Source organism: Eptesicus fuscus, chromosome 3, assembly GCF_027574615.1.
Source record: "Eptesicus fuscus isolate TK198812 chromosome 3, DD_ASM_mEF_20220401, whole genome shotgun sequence".
In the NCBI taxonomy this organism is placed as follows: domain Eukaryota; kingdom Metazoa; phylum Chordata; class Mammalia; order Chiroptera; family Vespertilionidae; genus Eptesicus; species Eptesicus fuscus.
In genome coordinates this window covers 9,896,012-9,910,568 of record NC_072475.1, presented here as the reverse complement: position 1 = coordinate 9,910,568, position 14,557 = coordinate 9,896,012, and the positions used below count along the sequence as shown (strand labels likewise).

General features: G+C 48.5%; 1 protein-coding gene across 1 annotated transcript; it reads left to right on the top strand.

Moving 5' to 3' along the window:
• Positions 1–1,438: 1,438 nt before the first annotated feature.
• On the top strand, positions 1,439–9,022 carry S100B (S100 calcium binding protein B). The gene is made up of 3 exons (XM_008145634.3): positions 1,439–1,492; positions 4,810–4,948; positions 7,825–9,022. The coding sequence occupies exons 2-3, from the start codon at positions 4,811–4,813 to the stop codon at positions 7,963–7,965; spliced, it is 279 nt and encodes a 92-aa protein (XP_008143856.1). The 5' UTR covers positions 1,439–1,492; position 4,810; the 3' UTR covers positions 7,966–9,022.
• Positions 9,023–14,557: the final 5,535 nt, after the last annotated feature.

The window sequence follows — 14,557 nt, the reverse complement described above, 5'->3', positions numbered from 1 at the left end:
CGGTACTTCCAGGAACGTGGCCACCACTCTCTAAGAGCCAGCCTGTACCCCCTTTACCTTCAGTTTGTGATTAAAATTGCTTAAGGAAAAAAAAAAAAAGGAAAGAAAGAAAGAAAGAGGCTGGGGGTCCAGGCTGGGACAATTCAGGTCCCAAGGCTCAGAGCCCCATGCTATTTCCAGGCTATGCTTCTGAGTACTGAATAAACAAGAAGTTTCCAGTAAAACAGATGACAACAGAACAACTGTGTCCACAGACATCTTTGTGTATTGGATCGGTCCGTGGCCACTGTGAACCTGAGTCAGAAGGGCCTTGATTCTGGCTCAGACATCTTTTTATTACTTCGAAGCCAATGTTTTTTGAATTACCATCTGCAGGAATGCGTACCTTTTGGGTTTCTGCTTGGAAATGTCTCCGGTATGGGCTGTTGAAGATGGGTGGCGGGAGGCTGGGCCTGGCTTCCCTGTGGCTGGCCGAGGGGCCTCAGTCCCACAGAAACTGTACCTTTGCAGAACAGAGTAATTGAACAGGACATGTCTATGGCACCGTCTGGCTCTGAAAGTCTGTGACTGTGCATCCTGGGATGAAGGAGAAGGCCTTGGAGTGTGCCTGACATGGGTCCTCAATCATATTAAACAAGGACTTTCCCCTAAATCAGTGGTCGGCAAACTCATTAGTCAACAGAGCCAAATATCAACAGTACAACGATTGAAATTTCTTTTGAGAGCCAAATTTTTTAAACTTAAACTATACAGGTAGGTACATTGTTATTAACTTAATTAGGGTACTCCTAAGCTGGCCTTTGCTAAAAACTCAAGGGGCCAAAGAGCCGCATGTGGCTCGCGGGCCGCAGTTTGCCGACCACGGCCCTAAATGAATCAAGTATCTATTTTGCCAAATGTCTCAGTCCCTGCTGATGTTGAGCTCAGTGCCTTCTTGAGGCAGCCCTGCTTAGCTCAGGGTTCAGATGTCCACGGGGCATCCTGCCTGCTAGTGGGGGCCAGGTCGGGGGAGCTGGAGACAGGAGAGGGCTCAGGGGCCTCTCCACTGGAAAACAGCAATGGTCCAGCCTGCACTTGGACGCTCCAAGTTCTTGGCTGAACATCTGTGTTGTTTGAATCAATTAATCTGTCTCTCTCCTCTCCCCACCACCAACCTTGCTTTTAGAAGATCATTAATATTCATGTGTAAATTTAAAATAGCACAAAAAGCTGACTCCCCACTTCCTGCCCCGCAGGCCGTTTTCTTCCTTGGCCCAAGTGCAGTCCCCGGGTGGCAGCTTGGTCAATGCAGCCCTGTGTGCAGGCCCGCCTGCCCCAGCCACCCCCTCCCTGCCCTCGGCCCCCATTGGCTGCCTGGGCCTGCAATGGGACTGCACAAGGGGCCCACGCCCAGAGGAAGGAATAAAAGGCCATCCCTCCTCACCATTCCTGCCACTCAGGACACTGCAGCCAGGAGGTGACCACAAAGAGCGAAGAGCAACCAAGATCACACGTGAGGGGGGAAGCCTGCTCTTTTGGGGGCTGGGGTGGGGCAGGGATCCCAGAAGGTGGGTTGGAGAACTGGGTGGTGGTTTAAAAAGCCCCTTTCGGATAAGTGCAGCATTTCAAAGTGTGGATTTTACTACTGCGCTGTGGACATGACTGCCTCAACCCTAGACAGCTGGAGGTTCATTTTGCCCATGTTTTTATTACCATAAATCGGAGGGACCTCGGGTCTGGTGATTGCTGACATTTCCCCAGAAGTACTGCAAATATTGATTCTTCCCTCTTTGAAAAGGAGGATTTTTGCTTCCGCAGGGCTGAGGACGGGCAACCTGAGGCTAGTTTAGCCCTCTCTTACAGATGAGTGTTTTCTCTCCTTGCTCCTGCCCTGGCCCTGGACACACACTGCTTCTCAGTGTTCGTTTCCCTCAAAGGGAAATGTCAGGGCCTCTGGACACCCACTCAGAAATTCCATGCAAACTGAGAGGTCTTTACAAGTGAATTACAAATTGGGTCAAAGAAATCGGGGTTTATGGTGGGTTTAACTTTCATCAGTCTGGTAATTTCTCAAGTAGGTAGGGCCCCTTCCTTAGAGGGAACCCTCACATCATGTGCGATGTGTTAAAGCCCAAAACTTCTCTTGGTTTTGACATTAAAAGATTAACACAGGAATAAGAGGCTAAATGAAGCAGGAATAATAGTCATAGAATGAAGTGGAAAAGGAACATGGATATTTGATAAGCTTTAAACCATCAATTATTTCTTAGTCAACGGGAAGAATTTAACGGGGAAAAATTAGTTAACTTGTAGTATGGTTTTAAAGAAAATCACATTTTATGGAGTTTTAAAACATATGAAGTATATATTCCGTGTTCTTCCTTTTAGAAAAATCCCACTAGTCATACTTCACACAAAAAATAATTTATCTTCCTCTTCCCCAAAACATCATGGATTTTGAGAAGCATCGGGATGATATAAAAGGTTTTGTGTGGTTTTTTTATTATTGATTTAGAGAGAGAGAGGAAAGGGGGGGCGGGGGACATTGATTTGTTGTTCCACTTATTTATGCATTCATTGGTTGATTCTTGTATGTGTCTGGACTGGGGATCAAACCCACAACCTTGACATATTGGGACAACACTCTAACCAACTGAGGCTTGTTTTGTTTCTTTTTTAAAAAAATCAATAATTGAAATTTGAGTGCAAAGGATAAGTAGGAAATGTTTAAAGATTTTCATCCATCTGAACTGTTCTATCTGTATATGATATATCTGATTATTAGGGACTTAAAACAAAGTATAATGGTGTGACTTTAGCAAAAATCAAGGCCAAGATGAAAACCCTCAATTCTCTTTCCCTTGGGAAGTCAGAAATAAAAATTTAAATATTTTATTCCAAGTTACTTTTAAGATGTGACATACTCAACATGGGAATGATTTTTCCACAAGTAGATATAACTCTTGCATTTATCTTTAACTCTGATGGTACTAGGATTCTTTCATAAGAAGAATTCAAGGTCTAAAGTTGGTAAATTTCTCTGGCCGAGTGTCTCAGTTTTGTGAAACAGTTGAAAAACTGTCCTTTGTAAAATGTGCCTAACCCCCAGGTTTGAACAGGTATTTCTTCAGTTTGCAGGCTATGGTATAAGGTGCGTGTTGAGGGAAGCAGAAAGTTTCTGACTTTGGCAACTGCAGAGAAACACTTACTAGTGAATAAGCGACCTTTCTCCCATTCACTTGAGGCAGCACCTCCATGGATCCCAAAGAAATACCTGGCGGTGGCTCCTGCTGCACTTGCCTGTTCCCGTAGCGGAACCGGCTTCACTGTATAACCTGATAATACAGTTTTGTTTCTAGTAGGTCAAAGTACCTTTCACTGATCTTTTTCAAAAAAAATTTGTGGAAATACTACCATGTTAATTTTTTCCAGTTAAAATTTTTTATTAAAAAATGAGTTAAATTTACATATTAGTTCAAAGGAAAGCAAATTCCTACATTTTATGATCTTTAAAATCTTTTGGAAAGACCTACACTTTTCATACTAAACATATTCTTAGTAATATGTATGTGCTGCTGTATGAATGGAATTCTCCTCCTGTTTTCCAATTGTTTATTGACAGAATATAAGACTACTATTGATGTTTGTACCCTCATTTGGCTCCTACTCACCTTACTTCTTTCTTATTAATTCTAACAGCTTGCAGCACTGCTCTGCTCAGCAGCACTGTCACTGACCTGGGGCCCTGCCAGGGCAGAGGGTGCCCAAGGTAGGAGGCAGGGATCAATCTCAGGACTCCTTCACTGCTCTGCCTTCATATTTTTTAAAGATTTTTAAATTGACTTTTAGAGATAGAGGAAGGGAGAGAAACATCAACGTGAGAGTGAAACAGTGATCGGCTGCCTCCTGCACACCCCCTACAGGGGATTGAGCCCCAAATCCAGGCACGTGCCCTGACCAGGAATTGAACCAGCAACCTTTTGATGCATGGGACCATGCCCAACCAACTGAACCACATGAGCCAGGGCTGCCTTCATTTTTTTAAAAATATATTTTATTGATTTTTTTACAGAGAGGAAGGGAGAGGGATAGAGAGTCAGAAACATCGATGAGAGAAAAACATCAAAAACATCCATCAGCCCTAACCGGTTTGGCTCTGTGGATAGAGCGTCGGCCTGCAGACTGAAAGGTCCCAGGTTCGATTCAGGTCAAGGGCATGTACCTTGGTTGCGGGCACATCCCCAGTGGGAGGGTGTGCAGGAGGCAGATCAATGTTTCTCTCTCATCGATGTTTCTAACTCTCTATCCCTCTACCTTCCTCTCTGTAAAAAAATCAATTAAAAAATATTTATAAATACAAAACAAAAAAAAAAAACATCCATCAGCTGCCTCCTACACACCCCCCACTGGGGATGTGCCCGCAACCAAGGTACATGCCCTTGACCGGAATCGAACCTGGGACCCTTCAGTCCGCAGGCTGACATTCTATCCACGGAGCCAAACCGGCTAGGGCTGCCTTCATATTTTTGCTGGAGTTTCCCATTGGCCAAACCCAATCAGAAGCCAGAGGGCCTGAGAACTTGTCAAAGTAGCCAACAGGGACAGAGAAGGGGAGCAAAGAGGGAAGAGTGGATCTAAAAGGTGGATGGGAGGCTGCTGACCACTGAGCAAGGTCCCAGAATGCCCTGCTCCAAGCTTGATGTTAGAGGTGCACAAAGGCTGGCCCAGCCCCCTCCTCTGGGTGGATGTCTGTATAGGTAACATGTTAACTGTTCTTTGTGAAGCGAGGCAAAAGGCATGAGAAGGCATCTTTCCTCTGTGGACCCCTAGGATGTCTGAGCTGGAGAAGGCCGTGGTGGCCCTCATTGATGTTTTCCATCAATATTCCGGAAAGGAGGGCGACAAGCACAAGCTGAAGAAATCCGAACTCAAGGAGCTCATCAACAACGAGCTTTCCCATTTTTTGGAGGTGAGTCTTTTTAAAATCGACAGTTTATGCATGCTCCTCTCCACTTACAAATCCACCTGTGCACTTTCTCTTCAGAGCAGACATGAAGGTGATTCCGGGTCTGTTTCGGGACTCCTAGGTTGCTTCTGGAAATTCGTTTGCACGATTGAAGCCTCATTATGGAGGTTAGCTTAGCTGAGCCCCATTGTCTTCATTTTCACTTGTTTTGTACGTAGTAGGAACATCAAAAAAAAAACTGCTGTCTCAAAGGCAAAAGTACAGGTTCCAAATAATGCTGACATTTCTCTGAAAAAATCTAAGGGTTTACAGCAGTGATGGCAGAATAGATGGAAAATAGACTCACAACTTATCATGGACCATGTGCATATAAAGAAGATGTTAAAGATAAGTTTTTGTTTGGGGGGAAAGCACTATTTTAGCTTTAGCTAGATGTTTAGCATCCACCTAAGTGATAAAGATGCCGTTCACTGAGCAAATATTTACTGACCACTCATTACGTTCACGACTGGGAGAGACACAGGCCCAAGGACATGGCCTCTGCTTCCGAAGCACCCAGGCTGGCACATCCATGAAGGACCCCAACCTGCTTGACTGAGGGCAGGAGGCCTGGGGGCTTGCAGGGGGGTTCATGGAGTAAGAGACATTGGAGAGGACCCTAACTTAGGAAGCTGCATGAGGGCTCCTGATGAGCCCTCCTCCCCCACACAGGTCCCACTCTGATCTGTGGTAAAAGAATGTCCAGACACCTCGTGGAGGACTCACTTCCCTACCCACTAGCTCCCGCCCTTGGATCAGCCACCCATTATCTCTACTGCACACCAGTCTTACACCCTCTAGGCAATGAACTGCAATCTACCTGGTGCCTGACCTTCTCTTAGTACCCAGAACCAAGGTTCTGAAGTGACTAATCACACACAGGGAAAAGGCCAGCCAGTGAACCAGTGCACTGATGTCTGACCAGGAGCTAATTCCGGGAAAGACACCAGAGCATCCTGAGGGATGGTGATGGTGATAGGGAGCCACCATCCCAGCCAGCTGAGCCTCTCAGTGCAGGGCGAGCCCCAGGTTCCAGCATCAGGGCAGCACCCATTGTCTGCAGCTGGCTTGGTCCTCCTGTCCCACCCCCACGCAAACACTCCAAGGCTGTGAATGGCACCCCCAGAGCAGAGGAAGCGACTTGCAGGCTTGTGGTGGGATGGGGGAGGCATCCCCTAGTCTGATTCTAGGACTGATTTCTCAGGCATTCAAGTCCAAGTGGCAGCTGCCTCACGCACATGTTCAATTATTCAGTCCCACCAATCCTGCCTTCTAACTTAATCAAAGTCCCAGTTACTTCTGTAAAAAGGTTCTTGTGAGGATGAAATGATAGTTTTTGTCAGGTGCTTAACATATAGTGAAAGTTCAAAAACCAGTAACTGCTATTGATTTTAAAACATAGAAAAAGCTTAACATGTGGTAACCACAATTTATAAAAGAAAAGTAATTCAAGGTAAGTATGCCAAGGTATCATGAACGTTTGTTGGCCTAGTTTCATCAAGGTCATTTTGGTTAGGAGGCAAACCTATGGTATAATTGAAATAATACACTGCTGCCATCCATCTTCTAACCCAGTGGTCGGCAAACTCATTAGTCAACAGAGCCAAATATCAACAGTACAACGATGGAAATTTCTTTTGAGAGTCAAATTTTTTTAACTTAAACCTCTTCTAACGCCACTTCTTCAAAATAGACTTGCCCAGGCCGTGGTATTTTGTGGAAGAGCCACACTCAAGGGGCCAAAGAGCCGCATGTGGCTCGCGAGCCGCAGTTTGCCGACCACGGTTCTAACCTATGCTTATAGGTCCCACCCAACCCCTGCTGGAATCTCAGTTTTTAAATGTTTTATTTTTTAAAATATGTATTTATTGATTTCAGAGAGGAAGGAAGAGGGAGGAAGGGAGGGGGAGAGAGAGAGAGAGAGAGGTACATCTATGAGAGAGAATCATCGATTGGCTGCCTCCTGCATGCCACAATGGGAATTGAGCCCAAAACCTAGGCATGTGCCCTGACTGGGAATCGAACCATGACCTCCTGGTTCAACCACTGTGCCACGCCGGCTGGGCTCAGTCTTGTACATGTTTTAGATTGAAGGCAGCCACTGAACATTACACGGGACTTCTTCAGGCCAACCTCTGCTGCACTGGGGATTGTTATTCTGAACAACCTGCATTGATGCTCTTTTTCAGTGCAAAATGCCACATTCTCACATGTTTAGGGCCCTGCACCGTGTTTGTTCCTCGGAGACTTTGTAAGACTATTCACTTGGCTTCTGTGTTGGGAAGAACTGTCAGAAAAAGTTCCATGACACCTAGAAAGCAGCTCAAGTGGCAAAAAGAACACACGGAGGTCACAAATTCAGGGCATGCTAAAGAGTCACTTCAACAACAACAAAAAACAAAAGAAAAAAATTTCAAAACATAAAAATCCATGAAAATCTTCATTGTGGGGACTTCTACACACAGAAACTGACAAGTTTTGGGGGGCCAAAAGTTTTTTTTTTTTTCTTTCAAGACATTTTCCTATAATATACTCTGGCTGACCGAGATGCTATTCTTTTCCGGGTGTTTTATTTTTAAGTATAGTGGTAACAACCTACAGGTTTTCAGATCTTGGTTGTTCCAGTCAGTCTTTACAAATAGCCCAGGTCCCACTGGACCTAAAGTAAGGTAGAGAAGGCACAAACCCCTGGACAACAGGAGAAATCTTCCTGGTATTTTGCATTTTATATCTTAGGTTGTTTCTGATACAGATTTTTTGGTGGCTGATCCAACTTTTAATCATGTTTTGATGGCCTTAAATTTCATTTAAAAACAAGCTGGGTGACTGATCTCTCTTAGGAAATCAAAGAGCAGGAGGCTGTGGACAAAGTCATGGAAACACTGGACAACGATGGAGATGGCGAATGTGACTTCCAGGAATTTGTGGCCTTTATCGCCATGGTTACCACAGCCTGCCACGAATTCTTTGAACACGAGTGAACTAGAGAAAGCAGCCACGCTGTTCCTGTAACAGAGGCGAAGGTCACACAAGGAAGCAGAGAGTAAGGGCTTGCAGGCTAGTAGGAGCTGAGCTTTCCGGCTGTGTCGTAGCGATTAGGAAGCTTCATTTGCTTTGTGAATGAAAAATTGAAAATCTCTTTCCGAGGGCTGTTTTTAATGGCCCCCATCATTCCTTCTGCTATATTAGGCATACGTGCTAGCTGACTGGTCCCTGGGACTCCTGGTAATATCATGTAGGAAAGTCCATTCTCAGTCACAAAGCCTAGGCTATACAGAATCCTAACCCAGAAAAAAACAAAACTGACTACCAAAAAGGATTCTGGACATTTGTGGTTTCCTTAAGTCTCCACTTCATTTGAAACAACCAAGCTCTATCCAACCTTCGAATAGGCTGCCATGTCTTAAATTTGTTCATCATCAGTGCCAATGAAACCTAACGCAGTTAGATGGTGTGAAAATGCTGTCCCACTAGCCCTTAGACTAGAGCATGGTCTCCTTTAGATCCCTTTTCCTGTGGTGAGCTGTGATTACCGAGTAGATTTAATGCTAACCGTTCTAAATGGAAAAACGTGTCCCATCAACCAACAAGTACTGAAACCTTAACTCTAACCAAAACTGAGAAGCAAGATTCTACCTTCAGTGGAATTCTCCCGATAGGCTCACACTTTGCTGGATCTGAGGGACGTGCGTTTGGCAGGAGGATGGGCAGGTTCAGGACCAAGGTTTCAGACCAGTCTCTCCAGCCTCCTCTCCTGTCTGTGAGATGATGGGTTACTACTGCTGTGTCTGGTCTGTTTGGTGAATGTCATTCCTAACTTGTTTGTGCTGTTGGTAAAGTCAGTGTACTTGGAAAGCTGAACTTAATGCTCCTGTATCTACGAATTCAAATAAATCAAGTTTCAAATCATCGTTACAAATATTAAAAATCACTTCCAGGAAAATTCAAAATAATCTCATCCACCTCTTTACTGGTTCTGTTTTATTTGAAGACACAAACTTCATAAAACCATGGATCGCTTGTATTTGCATTAAATAAAAGAGCACTGTGATAAGTCTCCGTAGCCGTTCAATATGAAATAAAAACGAAATACCTGCAAAAATGGGAAGAGGGGTAAAGTCGAGGGGGCCTGGCTTTCCTCACGGCTGCAGATGGTGCGTTCACCAAGGCCGGGGCGGGTGCCGAGGTGGGCAGGGGAGACGGGGACCTGAAGAAGGCGGCGGGGCGCGGAGGGGCGGGGTGCGCGGAGGACAGTGTAATGGCGGGGGCGGGCGGGTCGGGAGGAGCGGGAGAGGTGGGGCGAGGGAGGGGAGGCGGGGCAGCACGTGGAGGGACGACCTTCCCTCTCTTCAGTCAGCCCGCCCGCTCCTTCCAGAAACTTCCGGCCCGGTTGGCGTCACGTGGCCTTCTCTGGACCAATCGCCACGAGGGGGAGCTGCGATTGGTCCTGCCCAACAGGAAGAGATGGGCGTGGCCGAGCCGGCGGTGGAGCTCGGGACTGGCTCAGAGTTAGGTCTTCGGTCCCGCTCCGCCGCCGGCTCGGCCACGCCCCCCAGGCCGGGGTCCCCGCGGTCTCCTAGACGGAGTCTGGGGGCGCGGGCGGGGCGGTCGTCTCTGTTCTGGCGGGTTTGTTCCCGCGGGGTCACCCTCCAGGATCCTCGGTCCTGCCCGCAGACCCAGTAGAGAAAGCTGGGTGGCGGTTGTCTCAGAAGCCCCTCGGGGGTGTTGCCTGCCGGCTGGACTGGGCGAGCTGCCCCTCCGGGGAGACCCGAGCTGCCCCACAGGGGCCCTCAGCCCCCGGCGGAACAGGCGGAGCAGTGCCCACGCCGCGGGGAAAAGGCGAACCCTGCGGTGGAGGAGCCCCTCGCACGGGACGCAGCTAGGGGAGGGCTGGAGTTACCGCAGGAAGTGAGGCCCCCAGGGCTGGGAGGGCTGCAGGTTAGGGGCCAAAGGAACTCGGCCTTATCCCCAGGGCAGGGGGCGCTCCTGGGCTTTCCAGCAGAGGCGGCAACAGCAGGGGGTCTCTGGAGAGATGGGGCAGGAGTGAAGAAGAGACTTGGGCCAGTCCATCCACCGCTTCATACGGGTCAACCTGGGAGGACCACGGGCCCATGCTCAGGTCAACACTCTGCTGTTGCTGTCTTGAAATATTTGGTAATTTATGGACGAGGGGCCTGGCGTTTTCATTGTGCGTTGGGCCCTGCAGATTATGCACCCCGTCCTAGGCAATGGTGGGACACAGGAAGGGGAGCTGGCTTGGGAGGCCCAGAGTGAGTCTGTCTGGGAGGTGGGTGGTGGGTTGGCTCTGAGCTGTAGTGTGTGAGGTGTCTGTACCTGGCCAGCTTGCCTTCAGACCACGTCTCTACACTTCCTTTCATCACCAGAGGACAGCCCTGCTGCTTTAGCCAGAAATTGAGTAGGTCCTTCCTGGTACCTCCCTTGTCCCCATTGATCCCAAGATGACTCAGTTCCCAGATGACACTCTGCTTCCTAAGCAGAGGAAAGAACTGGAGTGTACCGGCCACCAAGGGGCTTGCCTACTGCAGCTGCTGTTTGCCTCTGACCCCACATGGGGGGATGATGTACCTTTCCCCCGGGAAGACACTTCCTGAGCACTGCACAGCCATCCTCAGGGACTCCTGGGGGCTTTCTGGCACAAACTATGGTGAGCTCCAGGTTGTAAATGTCCATCCTCCTCCTCTTACCTGTCCTCAGCTGAGAAGGATCTGCTCTCACCAAGAGGCACTGTCTGGTTCCATGAATGGGCGGTGATGGTCCCCACATGGCCCACTGGGCGCTGCCTCAGACATCTCTGAATTTAAAACGATCTCTGAATGAGGATCTTAAGAATAATCAACTACATTTTAGACATGGGTGCTACATTTTATTCTAAGAATTTATGTCAGTTTGAAATTTGGATAACTTTAAAAGATAAATTAGTGGGTGACTACTTTATAATAAGTAATAAAAGAAATGGCACCCTTTGTCCCACACTGCCGTGCCCATCATGACCCAGTTCAGCCACACACAACTCCCTGAGCCCCATCAGTTACCATTTTAATCCACAAGATAGGGCCAAAGTAGCCCAGAGAATGTCCCTGACAGCAGCATTAAGGCTCTCGGGCCAGAGACAGAGACCGAGCAGAGGATCCCATTTGTTGGTCCTGCACTGACAAGCGCTGTCAAAGGGTCTGGGGCCTGCAGGGACCCAGCCTCCACTTAACCATGTGGACCATCCCAGCATGTACTGCTATCCCTGCTCCAAGTCTGTCAGACTTTCCTGCCACTGAGAGGAGGCATCCTCATCTCATTATCATGAAGGGGGAACACATGGCCTGGGGTCTCCACAGAGAGCTCCCAGCAGGCACAGGGACTTCAGGAAGCCCTGGATTCCTGAGCCCTGGGACATTCTTTCCTCTTTCACCCTGGCCCTGCCCCCCAGGGAACAATGGGTGGAGGGGCATTGAGGTTGGGCAGGCCAGGGCTCCACCTGCCCCCCTTGCCTTCTCTGGCCCTGGAGTTGCCCAGGGGCCTCTACCAGCTGGCCCTCACGCACAAGAGATCTTCACCACAGGATTGGTCCTGTCCTAAGCAGACCAGTCTCCCGCAGCCACCAAAGGAAGTACATTTTCTCCCAGGCCACCTGGGGCCCTACTCTGAATGTCTTCCTTGTGGGCAGTTTATATCCCAGCATAACACCCCTGCAGCCCCACCCTGCAAGGCCCCACCCTAGTCTCCAAGGCAAGAGGGGCCCTTCAACTCTCACACACCAGCTGAGACCCTGGAAACAGTTTGACAACTCTTCCCAGGAAGCTCTGGGAAGGCCCACAACTCTATCCCATGAGGCTCCTGGGTTTGATCGCTGTTTCTGGGTTTTTACTTACTTTTATTTTATAAACTTATCAGATTCAAATTCAGTAAAAAAGTTTTGATGAGCACAGAAGGTTAAAATTAGGGGTTTAGATGGCAATCACATGAGCCTCAGCCAGTTTACATGTGCAATTTCTTATTGGTTGCATAGTGTTGAGATTTTCTTGATCAGGATGTTTAATTTTGGAGATTTCATCCCTCTCTGACCCAGACAAACTTGGGTTCTTATCATTGCATTTCTGGCCAGATGAGATTCTGGCACAACCTTTTTTCTCTGTGTTTGATGAGAAAAGGACTGGCTTCTTAGAAGAGTGTGAAAAATAAACATCATTCAAGCAAGTTGGCAGGAGGCAAAGCAGGGAGGTTTGGGCACAGGCTGGACATGGGGCAGAGCCTAGGCTGAGGCCGGCAACCCCAGTGCCCCCAGGCTCTCTTGAAGACCCCTCACCCCAACCCCTGCATTGAACATGCAGGTCCCTGGAAACCTTTCACACAGTGAAGACTGCTCCTGAAATTTTCCCTTCTGAGGTGCTGGGGATAGACACTGGGGAGGAAATGCTGAGCCACATGGGCCCCACAGCTCATTCCACACAAAACTCTACTGGGGGCCTGTTAAATATCCTAAGTGACAGGTCTCCCAGATCTGGGATGGGGCCGTGTCTGGCTGTGTGACTGTTTTAACAAGAACTCAGGTGATTCTCATCCTCAGGAAGTTAGGAAGCACTGGGTTGGTAAGGCAGAACTGTCAGCCTATATGGTCCTTACAGAGGAATTGTGCCCGCCCTCTCACAATTAGACTGTGCAAGGCATTGGGTAGGGGAGACCTCACCATCTTGAGGACCCCTGAGCAGGGACATTACAATTTATAGTCTTACTAAGGGCCCAGTGCACGAAATTCGTGCACTGGGGTTGGGGGGCCCCTCAGCCCAGCCTGCCCCTTCTCACATACTGGGTGTCCTCAGGGGATGTCCTACTGATGGCTTAGGCCTGCTCCCCACGCTCCTTTGTGGGAGGCAACCAGGCTGATCAGGGGAAGGCACCAGCCCCATCACCCTGCTGCTGCAGCCACTGCCAGTCACCACAGCCACGAAGGTGTTTTCATCAACACGGACTCCAGTCCTTTCACCAAGAAAAAATGACAACTTTCTTTAGGCATTTTCAAGATGTGTCTTTCATAGGATATGCATTTTTTTTTTAAATCCTCACCTGAAGGTATGTTCCCATTGATTTTTAGAGAGTATGGAAGAGAGAGAGAGAAACATCAATGTGAGAGGGACACTTTGATTGGTTGCCTCCTGTATGAGCCCTGACCATGGGCACCAGGCTGGGGGGCATGCAGGGACCCCTGGGCCGCACGCAGCGGTGGCCGCCGGGAGTCTCCACACACCCCAGAGGCCAGCAGCCAGCCCCCCATCGGGTGCGCCAGGCTGGGGGCGTGGACCCAAACTGCCTCTTGGTGCTGGAGCATTCCCAAGCGGCTGGGGGCACTATGGTGACACGGGATGTTCCCACCCGCCCCGCCCCTAGCCCCTTGGCACCTGTACCTATAGGCTCAAAGTGGCCAGGGGGCGTTCTGGGAACCCTGCCACTCAGGACCTAAGCTCGGGCCTACAGGCTCTGAGCGGCTTGGGTCTGGAGAATGTTTCCCAGACCCCAGACCTCTGCAAGTGTTTGGGGTGGGAACATTCCCGTGTCGCTATGGCAATGTGGGAATATTCCCGCCCCGCCAAGGCTCCCAGTGGCCAGGGGACGTTCTGGGGCCCCTGCCGCTCAGGACCTAAGCGAGGGCCTACAGGCTCTGAGCGGCCTGGGTCCGGAGGATGTTTGCCGGACCCAGGCCGCTCAGCGCCTGCATATGCAAATTAACCGCCATCTTGTTTGCTCTGATTGGCTGTGGGCGTAGCGGAGGTGCGGTCAATTTGCATGTTTGTCTATTATTAGGTTAGATAATTACCTTTATCTTTACCAGTACTGTTGTTTTTTTTTCATGTGAATTGAAATTACCATCTGAAATCACTTGCTTTCAGCCTGAAGAACTTCAGTATTTCCGATAATGCAGGTCAGCTAGGAACAAATTCACTCTTTTTATCTGAGAATGTATCATGCCTCCACTTTTGAAAGATAGCTTTGCTGGATATACAAGTCTTAGTATTTTTTTTCCTTTGGGTTCTTTGAATATGTTAACCCCCTGCCTTCTGGCTTCCATTATTGCTGGTAAGAATTCAGCTATCAATTTACTGGAGTTCTCTTGCAAGTGGTAAGTTGTTTCTCTCTTGCTAGACCCAGGCATCTCTGAGCGACACCCCTGCTTTAGGACCTCTGGGGCAGTAGCCAGAGGTCTTCTCAGTTTGCATCTCCTGGCATGGCAGCACCAACTTAAGAGCTGGACAAGGTCAGTCAGAGCCCCTGTATTCTCGGTGGCACTTCATCCAAGGTAGAGGCTGCATTCCATGAGTGGAGGCTGAATGGAAGAGATCTCCCAGGAGATCAGTCTTGGTTCAAATAACAGATTCTTGATTTTCTTACTGAACTTTCATGCACAGATGTTTTTCCATTTGCTGTATGCCCTTAGGACCATTTCCAAAGGCTTTAAGTGGTTGTTTTTTTAACAATAATTTTCACCTGTTATTCTGAATATCATGTTCACAGAGCTTCTCAGGCTGTCGTGCCAGAAATTGATCTTTCCCTACTTTAATGTGAAGT

Excerpts from the sequence above, each read along its gene's own strand:
- S100B (XM_008145634.3), top strand. The coding sequence starts at position 4,811 with ATGTCTGAGCTGGAGAAGGCCGTGGTGGCCCTCATTGATGTTTTCCAT. Across the intron at positions 4,949-7,824 it reads AGCTTTCCCATTTTTTGGAG|GAAATCAAAGAGCAGGAGGC; the intron begins GTGAGTCTTTTT and ends GATCTCTCTTAG.